Consider the following 18,711-nt stretch of genomic DNA (forward strand, 5'->3'; position numbering starts at 1 on the left):
AGATGGATGTGATTGCACTTTGAGACCGGGTCTGCCGAGGTCGCCCGGGTTGACCTCGAACTCCCGACCCTGCTGCCTGCCTGTCCCGGTGCTGGGAGTGCAGGCCTCTGCTTCGGGTGTGCCTTGCGGGGATGTGCCGCAGACTAGAGTCGAATCTTCCCCGTGGACGGTGAAAGGAACCCGACAGGCTTGTATCTAACCAGTTACAGACCTCGGGATTCATCTCTGTAAGCTTCATCTCTGTGATTGAGCCAGTCAGTGAGTCCACTTCAGTAGGGATCCCAAACGAAGACTGAAAACCAAAGCCGTTGGAAGTGACTCTCTGCTACTGGGTCACTGATTCCCCCTTTCCTGTGTACCCCCAGGAAACTTGTACCCGAGTGGCTAGGGTGAGAGGTCACTAACTAAATACTGTCTTCATCTCCAGGGAGGTCAGTTCGGCCTTGAAGGATCTTTGGGAGGATTGCAATACCTTTTTGGTTTTTTGCCTAAATTTTAACATCTTTTAAACTTTCCCACACCCCATTTTTTTGCACACTTGCCTTCTCATTTATCCTTCAAACTGCCACTCAAATAAGATCTTTAATTTTTTTTTTAAAAAAAGAACTTCTCTATAATGCTAAAAACAGACCAGCTTATCATCATTTAAAGGATTAGATTTAAGTCCTGGGTATGAGACCCTTCTTGACCTCATCAGTCCAATAGTTAATACTTGCGTCTTACTGATGACCCCAGAATAAGAATGGTAAACTTTTGCCAGGCAAGGCCAAGCACAGGGCCTGTGCTAAGCTTTGTGGGACTTGGGCTTTCTATCACATCTACACTGTACCTAGAAAGGAGCATCAGAGATACTCAAATGAGGGAGCATGGCTACATTACAGTAATAAAACTAACACTAAAATTTGACTTTCCTCCAGATCCCACCTCCACCTTACTCCAGTGATTTGAAAGTGTTAAAATCTTAACACATTGACCATATAAAAACAGGGAACAAACAATATGGCGCATTGCCCTTTGCCACTCCTGCTCTAGAATATGGACCGGCTTCTGGCCCTGGCCATCTCCACTCCAGGCACCAAGGGCTGACTGCTTTACCTCTACACTGTGTGTCTCTACATTGCAAACCCTGTAACATTCTTGGGAATCTTGGGAGTCAGGGGTGTAGAAAGAGTGGTGCATTAGCAATCAAAAGCCAGTGCTAAAATTCTCCCTAGGCTTCTTTCCCTTAATTTTATTCCTCTGTCCTCCTCTCATCTCACCCTCACTGACCAAACTTCTAAATGTTATTCTACATTTCCTAAAGCAATTTGTGGGCCCCTTTCTTATATTATTACTGTATTCCATCTTGTCTTTGAGTTTGAAAGGTTTTCCAAAGCAGGGACCATATGGTACTCATTTCTTTCTTTATTATTATAAATTACAAGAATTTGGTATTTACCTTTTGTTTTCTTGTTCTTTTTGAGCAGGGTCTTACTTTGTAAGTCTATTATCTAGCCTAGATTTGGGCTGTAACTATTTGATGGACTACAAGGCTTGGTAGTTTATGCCTGTAATCTTAGCATTCAGGAGGCTGAGGCAGAAAGAGGAAGCAAGTTCCACTGAAGTGTGGGCTGCAAAGCAAGACCAAACAAACAAAAGGAAAAAAATCAGGACTCAACAGCCTAACTTGAGCCAGGATAATAGCAAAGAATTTTTGGAAAATAACAGGTAGAGAAATAGAACTCAATCACCGATCAGTCTTAGGAGATTGGGAAAAATTGGAAGGAAGATCAGAATGGAATTGGTTTAAGCCGCAGGTGGAAAATACAACTGAATCTTGAGCTTAAGATGAGAAACCTTAGCTAACCAAGTCCCTTTAAACACTTCATCACTGTGTAAGCTCACAGGAACTCACAGGTTTTTGTTTGCTTGTTTGTTTTTTGTTTTTCAGAATAGGACTTTTACCCTGTGGTTAACTAATTTTCATTTGCTTTACTAACAGTATTTTACAAATGAGTCAGCTCAGCTGCTATGAAATGAATCAGAGATTTGAAACCCATTCTTTTCCCACCTTTACATCCTGTTTTTGCCTTTCCCGAGGGTTACAGTTGAGTGTTATAAAATGCTGCACTCATGTGGAATGGTATGAAAAATGTTCTTAGTTATGGCCAACCAAGAGCTTGCCCAGGACCTTAGAGAGGGGGAGAGTTGGAAAGTGGCTCATGCATGGCCAAGAACTCACGTGGAACAAACCTCCATGAGGGGAGCCGAGTGACCATGATAGAGAACGTGGCCTAACTGTGATCTGCAGAAGGATATTGATGTGGCCCTCCAGAAACAAAAGCCTGTCTAGAAACGAGCTGTCTAGAACCCTCTATAGGTAAATCTCATCAGCCAGTGTTTCCCCATGTTTCTCGCTCCTGCTGAATCAGTGCAGATTCAGAATAGGACGGATGAGCCAAGTTGGCTACTGAGGGAGGAAGCAGACATGTCCTGGTTACCACAGCTACCCTCCCTGTTTAGGTCAGAGGGTAAACCTTAGAAGCAATCCTGTGGCAATGGTATAAAAAACAGATTCAGCTCATGATAGTATGGCCTGATAGTTTGTGTGTACAAATCAGTACAATGAAATCAAAATAATACAATATTGAAAAGGCTCATTTATTTAGGATTCTGACATAAAACCAGTAAAATATACCATATGCCTGTACTCTCACTCAGTCTTGTGGAACGTAAAGCTAGGTCAAGCCAGTCTAGGCAAGAAAACATAGCAAGACCTTTCTTCAGAAACAAGCCACACATGGGGTTGCATTCCTGTAACCCGTGTGTGTGGGAAGTGGAGGTAGGAGGATTGCAGGTTCAGGTGGGTCCCAGGCTACAGTGATGGGGGGGGGTGTGGCTCAAGTGATTGAGCTCCTGCTAAGCAAGTGCAATTCCCCACCTAACACCCAGCATCACCAAACCAGTAAGATAGCATTTGGTGCTAAATTGTTCTTTAATTTGTCATCACTTTATAAAGCTATAACAGCACCAGTTTCAACAAGAAATACTTTCTTTAAAAAAGAAACTCACAATCTGACCCTTTTTATTAAAATTATTATTATTACTATCATCATCTCATTATCCCACCTCCAGTTTTCTACTTACCTAAATAAAACCTTTAAGAAAATGGGGGCCAAAGAAATGGAAGAAGAGGAAGTTATGTGATGTCAGTGCTGTTAACACATTTAATAAAATGAGAGGTTGGGATTGTTGCAAAAGAATTGAGTTATGTCAGTAATCTTGTGTCCATCCCATAGACAACGCATAGTTTCCAGTGCTGTTATTTAGCCATAATTTAAAGGAATGATATTATTCGATTGTTATCTACTTCTAATTCAGAACACTGGAATCTCTTTTAAAACTGAGTTCTGATTTCCTTTTAGGCGCTGATTAATTACTATTGTCAAGAGAAGTATTTCCATCATGTGTTAATGATTGCCAGTGAAGGAATGAAGCGGTATGGGACTGATCCAGTATTCAAGTTCTATCATGCCTATGCAACTCTGATGGAAGGTCTGAACTAATTGCTACGCATGTGCCATAGGGTCTGAACAATTGCTTTGCACTAAGAATAACATTCTTCATCTTAATTGATTTTTAGGTAAAACTCAAGAAGCTCTCCGGGAATTTGAGTCTATTAAAAATAAACAGGATGTCTCACTTTGTTCTCTACTGGCACTGATGTTCACTCATAAATTGAGTTCTAATCCAGGTATTGTATTGAAGTACAACAGTTAGGGAAATTTTTCCTATCCACTTCCTTTGGTTTTCTGAATACCTAGTCTTTCCATATTGTATTATTTCCCATTGTACTACTTATTTGCACCATGCATGTTTTATCACCATGACCAAGTTATACATCTATCAAGCACAAGAAACATGGGTCTTAAATTGTTTTTGTAAGTCTTGTAGTCAAAGGCAGAGGTTTTGCTAGTATAAGGATTTATTGAGTTAAAGACAAATATTTATTAGCAGGTATTTTTTAAGAGGACAGCTAAAAATAATTATATGCAAAGATTATGTATAGCAACCAACAGCAGTCATGCACAAAAATTAATACAGCAACTGTATATTTCATGTACAAGCATATAGAAATATGTAGTATATATTTGCTATGTATTAAGCTTCCTGAAGTCTTTAAGCTCTCCCCCCTGAAGGCTAGCACTTAGAAGATACTCAGTAAATTTTCATCCAGTAGTAAGTTAGAATAGATGAGTATAGGTTATAAAAAGAACCTAAATCATAAACCAGCAAGTTAACCTTGTGCTGAGTTGTCTTAGTGCACTATGTAGCTTAGGGCTAAGGTAGATCTTCCAAATTATAGGTCATAAAGAAGACATAGGGCCCATATATATATATATATCCAGGGTCCATATATATATATATATATATATATATTATATATACTATATTTATACATATCCAGTCACAGCTAGTAGTGTCAAAGTAAGATCCTTTTTCAAACAACTGCCTACATGACTTAGAATTACCTCTTAAATATAAGTACTTTTTTTTCTCTGGAGCTAAGTATCACTTACCTTTTTTATTCCAAATATGCTTAACACAAATTAATTTTTAAAAAGTTATTTAATACAGTGTGTTAACAAACGAATCCAACAATTATATGCTTATTTGGGGCACAGAACTGGTCAAATACATTTAGAACTCTAATAAGTAATACATGACATCAGATTTGTAATCTAATGGAGAAAAATGTTACAATGACAAACTTTGATTCTAATAGTACTATTATATAAGGCAATAGAAAACTAAATAGTTCATAGTTCATTAAAATTGGTATCAACTATTAATCCATTATAGTAATTTGAGAAAGGCCTGTGAAAGAAAATAATCTGGTCTTTGAAAAATAGGTAGAATTTGAATACAAAAAAATAGTCATTAGGAAAATAATGTGCAGGTGCATAGTAGTAGTTAAACATTTGGTTCTTAGTGTAGATTCCCTTTGTCTTTGTTCCCATGGAAGTTTATTTAGCTGGAGCAAATAATTTGTATTGGGGAGCTAGAACTAATAAGCCTAAATCATAGCAATATTTCTAACAGTATTGATTCAGTTGGGAGATGTGATTTCCAAAACACTAAAAAGATGGATATATAGACTGTGTTTGGAGACACCTGAGTTCTGCTTTCTACCACGAATGATAGATTCGAGTGGACTTGAGTTTTAGAAGGGATCTAATGTTCTTGCTTTGGAATGCTAGTTTAAGCCTTGTTTATTTATGGAAAGACTTGAGCCAAGATCTGTCAGCAGCCAACTGTATGTGGATATGACACAATGGTGTCACTTCCTGATGCCCTACTAGGGATTACACAGAAATGCAGGTCAAAGAACACAAAGGCTTATCCTGCCCTGATGAGTTCTTTGGTTTCAGTGTCATGGCTAATAATGAATATGTCTCAATGGTCTCAGGAATATTCAAGGTAAAAAGAAGGGAAAGAGGAATCTTGCTAAGAAAATCTGTAGGCCTTCAGAACCAGCTTTGTTTCCTTAATTCATGAGTTTGTATTTTAGTGATACCATGTTTAAATATATATTATAAGAGTAAAAAAATGAGTTAGACATCTCTTTCCTTGGTAGCTATTTCCAAAAAGATAGAGCTGTTGTAATCACAGCCCTTGACATTTCTTTGCCTTCTTTTTGCATATCCTGTTCTCATTTGAATTCAGTCCAGAATCTGGGTATGGATGACATTTGTATCTTACGCAGATACTCATTTATAGTAGGTTTAATAGAAATGAACATTTCTTGAAAGAAGAATGTGTATTTAAGGGGTCACTCAAGCAGTCAGTATTAACTAGTGTAAATAGCAGTAATTGTACAGGACTACGACTAATTTGACATGTTTCAGAATTGGATTTGAGAGTCAAGTAATTTGAGTTCTTGCTCTAATAATTTAGATTTATTAAAAAAATTAGTCTAAGAATTAAAAACTACTAGCATAGATTGCTTTTCTTTCTTGGAAATGACATAACACGGCTGTACTATGTAACTTTATATGGGTTGACACCAAAAGTAGCTTGTTTTACTGAGGAACTGAATTTTGAATTTTCTCTAATTCTATTTAATTGCTTTTTTAAATTTAAAGCTGAGAATCTATTCAGTTATTAGAAATCTTAATTATGGGAAGACTTGAGTATATGAATCTGCTTTTCACCTGTAAAATTCATAACATCTAACTAAAAATAGCTCTGAGAAAAACATCTTAATAGAGATATGTTGTAAGTATAAAATAAACAAGAGCTTTCAACAGTTTAGTAAGAACAAGAGAACACAAGCCATCAGTAACTATATGTCAGTTTTGTATTGGCATGTCCTGTGTGTGTGTGTCTGTGTGTGTGAGTGTGTGTGTGTGTGTGTGTGTGTGTGTGTGTGTGTGTGTATCGTTGGATAAGATATTAAAATCTTGTTTCTTTTTGCTTATACTAATGTGGCTTAGCTATTATGTGTAGGCTTCTATTCCATAGAGCCACAGTTTTCTACCCCGTTAATTATGTGATCTATTAGAAACCCTTGATCTCTATTATAATTATCATCTAATATATGTTTCCCCTGCCAGACAGAGAAGCTATTCTGGAACTAGATGGCCGAGTGAAGGAGCAACGTAAAGAAGCTGGACAGAAAACGTTGTACCATGCGGGCTTGTTCCTGTGGCACATTGGTCGCCATGATAAAGCGAGAGAATACATTGACAGAATGCTAAAACTGCCAAATGATAACAATGAGGTGGCTGTTTCCTTGCTTTGAAGTAGAAACTAAAGGAAGCCTATTAATATATTCAGTAGTATCTGTTGTTGAGTTTTGCATTATTGCTTACTCTGTTCTCTATAAATAATAGCTTTGTTTCAATATTTTCTATGTTGTAGAATAGGGATTCTCTAAGTTTTCTTTTTTTGTAATGTGAGATGATTTCTTGGTTCTTAGAATGATATGCAGTTAAATATAGTACATAACTCTCTATATGATAGAGACATATAAAGCATTGTTGGAACTAAAGTTTCCTATTTTTATTCTGTGAACTCTTTTTTATTGTGAAAATACAGTACAGAGGGGTTACAATTACATGAGCATGGTAATGAGTACATTTCTTTTCAAGCATTTTCTGTGAACTCTTGAATAGATCCCTCCCAACTCCTTTTTTTTGTTCCTTGTTTCCTACCCTTCCTTTCTTCTTCATCTCCCCCCTCCCACCATCTTATCCGATAGCTCTGGATATAAATATCATTATTTGTACTGTTAGTAGTACAAAGATAAAGAATATATATAAACTTGACTATCATGAATAAATCATCTAATAGTGGCATAGAGGTCACACCCACTATTTATTATGAGAAAAACTACAAGACATAGCAAGGAGTTGGGATTAAAGTGCATGAGAAATAATAGCCAATGTTTATTCTGCTCGTACTTTGTATCAGACAGTATTTTCAGGGAAGGAAAGATCATTTAAAATGGCACAAACTAAAACATAAAGACACCATCCACAGGAAGACTTAGAGAAGTGGATACTCCTGGGTGGGAAATGGTATATGAAAATGAGCCTGCTGGCCGAGGGGACTCTCACCCTCCTACCTGATGGGAGCACAGTAAATGTAGGTGAAGATGGTAGAAGAAAAGCTTAAGGGAGTTAGGCTAGGATGAGTTGCAGGGTCCTGACTACTAAGTACAAATATTTGTATCTAATAGCTATTGAGAAACCACCGGCATTTTTATAAGTTATGGGAGTGCTATTATTAAAGGGAAATTCCAGAAGCTTAACTTCATAATTGTTTATGGGATGAACTGGCTTGAGGGAAAAAGGAGGAAAAAATAGTACTATGTAGCAGAAGGTTTGGAGGGATGCTATTAAATATTGTATAAGAGGTACAAATAAGAGTTGTTAAGCACCCACAGGACTTACTAGCCAATAAGAGAAAGAGAGGGAAAGCTATTGAAATATCACATGGCGAAGATATCTCTGAGCCCTGAAATCGGAACTTGCTTAGCTAAGTAGAAAAATAGCCAGACAAAGAGTTACCTTTGAGAAGGGGTGACGTATTAGCTCCAAATGAGATTATCATAGGAAATAGGCCTTTGGCAAAAGAAGACTAATATAGAAAAGGGTCACAATAAGAAATATAGCTTGGGAATTTCCATGTGTCCACAGTCACTGAGCCCATTCAGATAGCAAAAGTGATCTACTGAGCAGATGTGGATTAAGATTGTTACATTTTCAGGTAAAATATGGAGAGATAAATATAATCTGAGAGAAATTCCTGTGGATTTATGAGTTAATTGAAAAATTTAGGGGCAAGCAATACTGGAATTTTGAACTCTTAGCCTAGCATTTGACAGGTAGATTCTTGAGCTATATGCTCCAGTCCCTTTTTGCTTTTGTTATTTTTCTCACATGGTCTCAATCATTTGTGCCCAGGCTATTGACTCAGGCCTCTGTAGAGCTGGGATGATAGGCTTATGCCACCTCACCCAGTTTTGTTGTTGTTGTTGTTTCTTTTTTGTTTTTTTGTGCTGGTCCTGGGGCTTGAACTCAGGGCCAGGATACTTTCCCTGGCATCTTTTGCTCAAGGCTAGCTCTCTAACACATGAGCCACAGTGTCATTTCTGGCTTTTTGTGGTTAACTGAAGATAAAAGGGTTACAGACTTTCTTGCCTGGGTTGGCTTCAAACTCTCAATCCTCAGATCTCAGCCTCCTAAATAGCTAGGATTACAGGATTGAACCACTGGCACTCAGCTCACCCTGATTTTTATTGATTGGGATAGGATCTTTGTACAGGCTTAGGCTACTGTGCCTGGCTGACTTACCTTTCTTCCTTTCTGTTCTATCTTTTTCTTTCTTTCTTTCGTTCTTTCTTTCTTTCTTTCTTTCTTTCTTTCCTTCCTTCCTTTTTTTCTTTCTTTCTTTTTTTCTTTCTTTCTTTCTTTCGGAGGGCACATCTCACATTGCTCATTTCACTTTGAAAAGAAAAATAGTTTTTCTTTCTAATCCTATGATGCATTGGAAATATCCATAACTGTTTAAATTTTAATTTCTCAAGCCTTTTCACTTTTCATTTGATCAGAGAGGATAAGAAGATAGCTGACAGGCCAGAGGAAGGTTCTCAGTGGTAGAGTGCTTGCCTGTCTGTATAAGGCCCTGAGTTCAGATCCCAGCACAGTAACAAAACACTGTGCACAATTACTAGCAGTTATCTGGATCTTTAATGTGTGAAACAAGGTATCTGTTTCATATGAATAAAGAACTGTGCTGTTTTACTTGGGCTATGTGTCTATAAAAAGGTAACAGTCTTACTTGTGTACCAAAGTCCATGTTAATCATGGTTAATAATAATTTACTAGTAAACCTTGGAGAAGAATATTGGTTTAAGCACTAATGGATATTTGAAAGACTTCTTAACATTTATATGGAACCCAATAATAATAATTCATGATTTTGTTTCTGATATTACACCCCAAAGGTTTAAAAGCAATCTAATTATGCAGAATTTCATTGTTCATGATATTCTTTGGAAATATCCTTTTTGTTAGTCATTACTTCAGAAGTGACATTAACGTTCCCTCCTTTATTAGTATAAAAAAAAAAAAAAAAAGGAAATGGGAGCCGATCTGAGCGAGCCTTTTTCTTTCTTCAGGGGCAGGTTTTGAAAGCCTGGCTCGATATTACGAAAGGAAAAGAACCATATACCAAAAAAGCACTACGGAGTTTTGAGGAAGGATTACAAGATGGAAATGATATTTTTGCTCTGCTGGGCAAGGTGAGTTGGAATAAAGGTGAACAGATCATATTTTAAATTTTACTCAGAACACTCAAAAAACTAACAAAACCACAAAGATGAAAAATGTTGATGCTTTTCATGATGGTGTTAGCAGCTCTCAAAGGGACCTGCATTTGCATCAGACACACTAGAGAAAGGCCTTCCCTACCAGAGTGCCTGCTTCCAGGATGGGTTTTGTGTTTGTTACTTTCCTGACTCAAACATTTACTCTACTTGTCAACTATGTGTAAGATGTCACTATAAATATCAGGGATGGAGTGAGCAAAGTAAAACCTGTGTTATATTCTACTGAAGGAGACGAATGATGAACAAAGTAAATCAGGTAGGGTATTAGATGGTAACATTATCATGCAGTGGAAAATACATAAAACTAGAGAGGATGGCAAAGGAGAGCCAGTCATGAAGTTGCAGCCAGACAGAACTTTTTAAACAAAGTCAGTGACTTTTGAACAAAGAGAGAAGATGGTTAAAATCCTATAGGTACCCTGGAAAACATTACAGACAAGATGGCTTAAGGCGCATACAGGATGAAGTGAGGACCCAAGGCCAGGAGCAGTGAATGAAGAGGGTAGACGTGAACACTGGAGGAGAGAGGGAGAGTGTGGGCCAAAAGGCCATGAGACAATTAGTCTGTTCTGTAAGACTTTTGATTTTGACCTTGCTCTGAGTCATACAGACAGGCAGCCAATGAAAAGTTCTCAGCAGAGAAATAATATGGTCTGACTGATATTTTGAGGGATGGGGAATTATGAGAGCTGTCTCTAGTTGTGAAGGCATTTAAGGTGGGTCCTTAATCCTTAATGACTTGGAACACCTTAACTTTTGTTCTTAAATACTCAGCAAAATAAATAAGTGAATACATTTACTCTGAGTGTGATGATGCTCTCTTCCAGAGGGGAGAAGAGCTATTCCTCACTTGGCAGAAAAGTATAAGTGACTAAACTCAGTGCCATAGGCCCTTTTTATAATTTTTCATGTCCTAAGCATGAACACTAAATGTCCTATTTAGTCCCCACCTCCCAGCACTGCTGCAATAGGGATTAAGTTTCAACATGAATTTTGGAGGAGACAAAAAACACTCAATCAGGAGAACCATTCCAAGTATATATATTTATTTAAAATGTTGTTGTGAGTTTTAAAAAAATCTTGTTTTTTTTTCTGGTTATAGGAGTGATATATACTTTCTTCAGGAAAATCAGAAAGTATCGCACATTAATGGCACACCTGCCATGATGTGGATACATTGAACCATCTGATAGTAATGGATGCCCCTTGTCTCCGTTAGGTACAGTGCCTTGAGGTGCGCCAGAATTACTCAGGTGCTCTGGAGACTGTGAACCAGATCATTGTGAACTTTCCCACTTTCCTTCCTGCTTTTGAAAAGAAAATGAAGTTACAACTAGCCTTGCAGGACTGGGACCAGACAGTTGAGACTGCACAAAGGTTAAACTTTTTAAAAATGTCTTAAAACTTTTTGGATCTGGATGTAATGATTAGAGTCTATGGTTTATTTGTTTTTCTGGTTTTCTTTTGTCGTTAGATTTTCTTAAAGCAGTATAGAATTGTTTCATCTTTAAGATCAGCTAGAACTGATTTTCCTAACCAGCATGGAATTAAAGAAACAAAATTGAAATTTGAAAATGAATGCCAAGACAGACTTTCCTGTAGGCAAATAGGAGAATATGGCTCTCCTCCAGGCGGTGAGGTTGAAGAGTGAGGAAACTGTGCAGTAAGTAAGATGGTACAAGTGCTGTGGAAAAAAGATAAGGCAGGAGTTGGAGTGTCAGAACATTGGATGGTCTGTAGTGGTGTCCGAGGAGTCTTACCCAGGAGATGGCATTTGAGTCAGGAGCAGGAGAAGGTAAGGGAGTAAACTGTGCAGACAGCTAGAAGAAGAGCAAGAATGAAGGAAACACAAATACAAAGCCCAGGAGGCAAAGGAAAGGATTAAGATAGATGAGCAGATTTTGAGATTAGAGATGAAGGGTGCGTGCCAGCAGGCAGGCAGCCTCTTCTCACCAGTGAAACATTTTGGTTTCTCTCCTTTAATGTGAAAGCACTACAGTTTGGGGTATAAGAGTACCTTGTTCCAAATTATATCTCAAAAAAGCATTCTTCTGTGTTAAGAACAATGTGTGGGCAAGAAAATAAGGGAAAGGGAGGAGGGGGGAGGCTGGGAAGTGATGTGAAGGGTAAACAAAGGAGGAGGCTGCAGTGCTTGGTAAGAAATGTACGCATTATCCTGCCCATGCAATTGTAACCCCTCTGTACAGTATGTTCACAAATAAAATAAAATAAAATTAAAAAAAAATAAAATAAGGGAAAAAGCAGAAGGGAGACCATTTTCAAGCCATCTTCCTAATTGAAAAGCAGCTCTGGTAGCAGAGACTTGGGTCTTATTTGGAGCTGCTTTGACAGGTGACCATACTCACATGGGAATGCTCAATTTTTATTGAAATATTTATACTTGTTTTATTTCGGATTTTTTCTGAATATTACTGTGTTTTTCTTTCATTATGTTTTCTATTTTGGTGACATGAGAATCTGTTTTCTTTTAGTTAGTTTATGCCTTTTATTCATATATAATCACTTGTCTTCTGGCTTGTTGAAACAGTAAGTTAGACAACACTTGCCACAGTAATGTCTAGCCATTAAACTCCAGCACCACATTCATCTGAAAGGCACTCTTGACGAAGATGACTAATTTTGCCATTTTCATCCACCTTATAGTATTTTGGGACAGCCAATTTAACCTTCTTTCTCTTATGCTTGTTCTTCTTGGGAGCGGTGTAACACTTCTTCCTTTTCTTAGCACCACCCTGAAGTCTCAATACTAGATGAAGAGTGGACTCCTTTTGAATGTTGTAGTTGGATAAAGTACATCCATCTTCCAGCTGGTTACCAGCAAAGATCAGGAGGAATTCCTTCCTTATCCTGGATCTTGGCCTTTACATTTTCTATAGTATTCAAGGGTTCAACCTTGAGTGTGATGGTTTTCCCTGTAAGGGTTTTGACGAAAATTTGCATCCTGGCCATGGCCCCACCACTGATGGCAGATCGGAAAGCGAGAATCTGTTTTAATGTATGGATAGCACTAATAGGTTTATCTGACCCATGATGGCATTCCTAGAATTGTTTAATAAATCAGCCTGGTCAAGTGTTTAAACTTTTAATACATTATTGTATAAGGTTAGATAACACGTTAGTTACAGTTTCCACAGGACTTAATGAGACTGGTCCAGTCGACTCATGTTTTTAACACATTGTTCCTTGGAAGGGTTCACAGTACAACTAAGTAAACACCAGGAAAGGGGAACTTGTGAAGTAGATAGGGTTGAGGGGAACGGGGTAGACAAATGAGGAGAGAAGGGAGGGGAAAGAATGTAGTCATAAAATTTAGTGCATATCTTACAAAATTGAGAAAATTGAGGAAAGGGTAGGTTGGGATGGATGGGGGAGAATAATAAAAGAGGTGACATTGATCAAGGTCCACTGTATTCATAAACTGCTTTGGTGAATGGCAACTTCTTTGTACAGCTACTTTAAGATAACAAAATAAAGCCAGTCACTAGTGGCTCATGCCCATAATCCTAGCTACTCAAGATTCTCAAATATGAGAATCATGGTTCAAAGCCAGTCTGGGCAGGAAAGTACATGAGACTCTTATGTCCACTTAATCACCTAAAAGCTGGAAGTAGAACTGTGAAAGAGTATTAACCCTGAGCAAAAAAACCTCAGGGACAGCACTCAGGCCCTGAATTCAAGCCTCTGAAACACGCGTGCTCACGCGTGTGCATACACACACATACACACACACACACACAGATAGATACTAAAGTATATTTTTTAATTGAATTAATTTCCATCCAGACAGCTTGGTAACTTTAAATAATGCAGATGCCATTTTTGCTTATTCAGATTAATTTGAGGAAGCAAATGTACCTCACAAGCCTTTCAATCAAAGGAAATACTAATTTAAATCAGCATTAACTGAAATTAATTCACATGCTTCCTTTAGGTTGCTGCTGCAAGATAGTCAAAATGTGGAAGCACTGAGGATGCTAGCTCTTTATTATTTGTGCAGGGAGGGGGACATGGAGAAGGTAAGTGTCTTCTTCAGTTTTCTGTGTTAGAAGTGAACTAAAGCAGGGAGCAGGAGGCTGAGGCAGGAGGCCCAAGCGCTTGAGGTCAGCCTGTGCTACAAAGCTAATTCACAAGAACCTAGCTACAGCAAAATGATACCTCAACCAACCCACTTACCCTTATCCCCTTAAGTAGATGTTTTTTATTGCAAAACCACAGTGCGTTAAAGCTCTTTTATTTTCCCACGATGCTGGCTCAAACCCAAAGTCTAGCTCATGCTTTATCTCCAACGTGAAGTTCAACGTAGTAGCTTTAGTTGGTCACCAGAAATGCCTCCTTACAAAGAAGTTAGCTTCTTGTATCAGCTAATGAAACAAAAATACTCTATAGTGAAAGTTTCCCTATAAATTTATACCTTGTTATTAACTGCAGTATATGTGATATTTTAATATAAAATGTATACTCCAACAGATTAACATACGCAGTGATGCTGGATATGAAAAATGCACATGTGCAGTATAAGTAACTATATCATATAAATAAAGGTTTCTTAAAGTATTCATATATTAGTGTCAATATGCATGTATTGCATTCTTTTTTCTTACTGTAGTTTAAATTTAATATGGATTACTTTTGTTTTAGGCTTCCACTAAACTGGAACACTTAGGAAATGCGTTGAATACCATGGAACCACAGAACGCTCAACTGTTTTATAAGATTACATTAGCCTTCAGCAGAACTGTAAGAGTCCCTTCTATGTGTCAGAGCGCTGATGATGATGATGATGATGATGATGATGATTAGAGTCTGAAATTAGTCACAAAGGGTGAGGTTTTAAAGAGCATATGGCCCAGGGTAAAACTATGACAGGAATCTAAATATGTCATGAACCTAAGAAAGGTGGTTGAGAGAAAGTAGTTTCTAGTTTGAAAATCATTCATCAGTTGATCGTGGTGGTTCATACCCATAATCTTAGCTATCTAGGAGCTATCCAGGAAACCAAGAGTTTCACTGTTTGAGACCACCCAAGCAAAATGTTCAATGAGACCTCCCCTTTCTCCATTTCAGTAAAAAGCTGCGCATAGTGGCACGTATGTGTCATTCTAGCTCTAAGTATAGACAGGAGGAGCGTGGCTTACCTAGCTGGGGCATAAGTGTGAGATTAGTCAAAAAATAATTTTAAAAGGTCTGGTTAGTAGAGTTAGTTAGTAGAGCAGCAGTTAGTAGAGCAGCACCCTTCTGGCTAGCACATGGCCTTGAATTCAAAAGGCAGTACCACCAGAAAGAAAAAAAGAAGCCTTTAAGAAGATTTTATGTAGGAAACGACACTTATTTTCACAGACAGGGAAGTACCTACCTGGCATAAGAAATAGAAAATATTTTCTTTCAATCAAAGATCAGGATTTATGACTAGGATTATTCTTTGCTTTGTTTGGTTTTATAAAATTATTTGGAAAAAAAGTTTAAAAGTAATTAGTACACTATTGTGGCAAAAAGAAGTTAGAATCTTACTTATCTTACAATTGTAAGGAATGTATTTTTATTCCATGTGCTCAATAAAAGGAAGGTAATCCAAAAGAGATTAGGGACATATACCAGAATCTAACAACTGATACAAAGAATGAGGTTTGAGAGGTTGTCAGAAATAAGGGGAAAATATGTACATAAAATAGTACACAATGGGCTGGGAAGGTGGCTCAGTGGTAGAGTGCTTGCCTTGCATGCATGAGGCCCTGGGTTTGATTCCTCAGCACCACATAAGCAAAAAGAAAAAAAAGCCGGAAGTGGCGCTGTGCCTCAAGTGGTAGAGTGCTAGCCTTGAGCTGAAGAGCTGAGGAACAGTGCCCAGGCCCAGAGTTCAGGCCCCACGACCGGACCCAAAAAAAAAAAAAAAAAAATAGTACACAAATTATTTTCAAAAAGTTGAAAGACAAAATTAATGGTCTTAATTGCTAAACTAGACAAGCAAACTGAATTCTCTTATTTACATCCAGCTTACCAATTACATGAAATCTATAGGAAAAAATGCAAAAGTCTGAACTGAGGAATTTTTACTGCACAGAGGATTTTCATTTAGTAAACCTACAGAAATTATTTAAATTTATTTGTACATTTTTATAAGCATGTTACACTTGAAAGTTGTTCTCTTCAAAAGTAATGCATTTGGTTGGCACCAGTACCTCAGGCCTATGATCCTAGATACTCAGGAGGCTGAGATCTGAGGATCATGAGTCAAAGCCAACTGGGGCAGGAAAGTCCATGACATTTTTATCCCCAGCTGGAACTGAAGCTGTGCTTCAAGTGATAAAGCACTAGCCTTGAATTAGCACCCAGGCCCTGAGTTTAAGCCTAAGACTAGCAAAAATAAGAAAGAAATAAAGAAGGGGAGGAGAGGGAGGAAGGGAGAGAGGGAGGGAGGGAGGGAGGGAGGGAGGGAAGAAAAGAAAAGAAAGAAAGAGAGAGAAAGAGGAAAGAAAGAAAGAAAAAGAAAGAAAAAGGGAGAGAGAAAGAAAAGATGGGAGGAAGGAAGGAGAAAGAGAAGGACTATTGCCACTAATTAAAAAAAATGTTTAAGAAGTTTAAGACGTGATCTTTTAACATGTTAACATGTTTTCTTTTAACATGATTTTTCATGTTTAAAGGGAAAATAGATCCTAGTCCTAGTGTTTTACCTAACTATATATGCATATTGAAAAACTTTTAAACAATAATTTTCCTGTCTTATCCCTAAAATATCCATGAGAATGGTCGCTGGTGGCTCATGCCTGTAATTCTAGCTACTCCGGAGGCTGAAATCTGAGGATCACAGTTCAAAGCCAGTCCAGGCAACAAAGTCTATGAAGCTCATCTTCAATAAACTACTCAGAGAAGGCCAAAAGTGGTGCTGTGGCTTAAGTGGTAGAGCACTAGCCTTGAGCAGAAGCTCAAGGGACAGAGCCCAGACCCTGAGTTCAAGCCCCAAGACCAACAAAAAAATAAAATAGCCATGAGCTTCCTGTTACATAGTATCATTAGAATGTAAACTTTTCAAAGTAGCAATTATGTAAAAGTGGTATTTATAAGGGAATATAAATTTTTATAAGTTATAAACTCATTCTTGATGCATTAGCTATGTAATAAGCAACGTTTTATTATAAAAAGAATTGTATTCCTTTTTCTCAGCCCTAAGAAATACCAGTGATACATTTAGGGAAAAAAATAGTAATGTTTGATTCCAGTCTTGTTCAAGTTCCTTTATTTGTTTGTTTTTCAGTGTGGACGTAATCCGCTCATTCTTCAAAAAATTCAAACATTTTTAGATAGAGCTTTTAATCTAACCCCACATCAGCCAGAAATCGCTACAGAACTTGGATACCAAATGATTTTCCAAGGCAAAGTGAAAGAGGCATGGAGGTGGTATAAGACAGCCATGACCCTCAATGAGACCAGTATCTCGGCCGTTACTGGTAAGACATCCATATCTGCTTTCTGTTCCTGTCATTAGAGAAGAAAATATGTATTTATTCACAAGTTTTGACAGCTATCTCTGGAGAATAGATTTTAATGAGGTAGTTCATAAATTCTGTAGTAAATGGTTTTAATATATCCAAAGCCACTCATATTGTTTTCTTTTTTTTTCAGTGTCTGGATTTTTAAAAATTAGTACTTAAAAAAAATTCTTGAAGTATTGGGTTGGAGGAAAATGTGTTTTATTAATATTCTTTATGTTAGCTTGAAGTGCACATGCTAGAATTGGTGTGACCCCTGGACTATTTCTATCCTCTTTGGTTTTAGGACTTATTCGATGTCAATTAATCGAAGGACAGTTAGAGGATGCAGACCAGCAGCTAGAGTTCTTCAGTGAATTTCAGCAGTCCATGGGGAAATGTGCGGTACAGTACGAGCTAGATGCTAGATCCCAGCTACTGTTTGTAAAACATGATATTTTAAACCAGTGTTCTCATTTAATAGTTCTTTGGAAGAACTAACCTATACTAATTTCAACTTGTTCATTTATACTATCCTAAAGTAGACTTTAACCTTCCCCCATGAGCCTGAAAGTCCTTCCCCACTAATACTTAGTTGGAACACTTGCATGTAAATAATACTTGATGTGCATTTGATATCTTAGCCATAATTCAGTGGCTTTATAACTGAATGGAATAATTCATGGAAACAATTTATTTTGTAGGAATTAATCTATTTACATGCGGTTCTTGCGATGCAAAAAAATAAACGACAAGAAGAAGTTATAAATTTGTTAGATGATGTCTTGGATACTCATTTCTCAAATTTAGAGGAGTTACCTCTTGGAGTACAGTATTTTGAAAAGCTAAATCCTGATTTCCTGCTAGAAGTTATTATAGAATATCTGAATTTCTGTCCAATGCAGGTAAGTAGTACTGGGACTTATTTCCAAGGCTGTAGTTATATGGTTTTTTTGAATGTAGTAATGATTTATCTTTAACATGTTAGACTATACCAACATCTAAAAAATGATAATATTTATAACTGTATTAGTTGAAATAGTTTAAAATCAGAAGCTTATTTGTTTAGGAATAGTTGCTACTAATAAAGTAGATTTGTAAATATTCCTTTGTAATTCCTTTTTAGAAGTATTACAAGTCATCTGACAACCATTGTGTTTGAATGTTCTCTATAATATCACCATCAAGTGTCATCCAGCCTCTGGACTAACTAGAAAATGAAGTCTTACTATAGAACTGGGTGATTAAACTGCATTTCTCATGCTATACTAAATTGGGCTATGTGGGTTTTAAGAAAATAAACATTTCTTAGTCCTTCTCTTACTCTTTGGAAACAGAACAAGTCCAATT

The 18,711-nt window shown here is 37.4% G+C and overlaps 1 protein-coding gene and 1 pseudogene across 1 annotated transcript in view; one reads left to right on the top strand and one right to left on the bottom strand.

The window, feature by feature from the left end:
• Positions 1-18,711, top strand: part of Ttc21b (tetratricopeptide repeat domain 21B) — a 55,134-nt gene that overhangs the window by 422 nt on the left and 36,001 nt on the right. The window contains exons 2-11 of the mRNA XM_070021681.1: positions 3,405-3,534; positions 3,623-3,733; positions 6,597-6,763; positions 9,668-9,790; positions 11,097-11,254; positions 13,830-13,914; positions 14,537-14,635; positions 17,148-17,340; positions 17,669-17,766; positions 18,066-18,266. Of these exons, the coding sequence (XP_069877782.1) occupies positions 3,405-3,534; positions 3,623-3,733; positions 6,597-6,763; positions 9,668-9,790; positions 11,097-11,254; positions 13,830-13,914; positions 14,537-14,635; positions 17,148-17,340; positions 17,669-17,766; positions 18,066-18,266 (1,365 nt within the window). The remainder of the gene's footprint in view (positions 1-3,404; positions 3,535-3,622; positions 3,734-6,596; positions 6,764-9,667; positions 9,791-11,096; positions 11,255-13,829; positions 13,915-14,536; positions 14,636-17,147; positions 17,341-17,668; positions 17,767-18,065; positions 18,267-18,711) is intronic.
• LOC138835674 (ubiquitin-ribosomal protein eS31 fusion protein-like) lies at positions 12,398-12,838 on the bottom strand (annotated as a pseudogene).

Source organism: Dipodomys merriami, unplaced genomic scaffold, assembly GCF_024711535.1.
Source record: "Dipodomys merriami isolate MVZ:Mamm:240054 unplaced genomic scaffold, mDipMer1.0.p SCAF_1, whole genome shotgun sequence".
Taxonomy (NCBI): Eukaryota; Metazoa; Chordata; class Mammalia; order Rodentia; family Heteromyidae; genus Dipodomys; species Dipodomys merriami.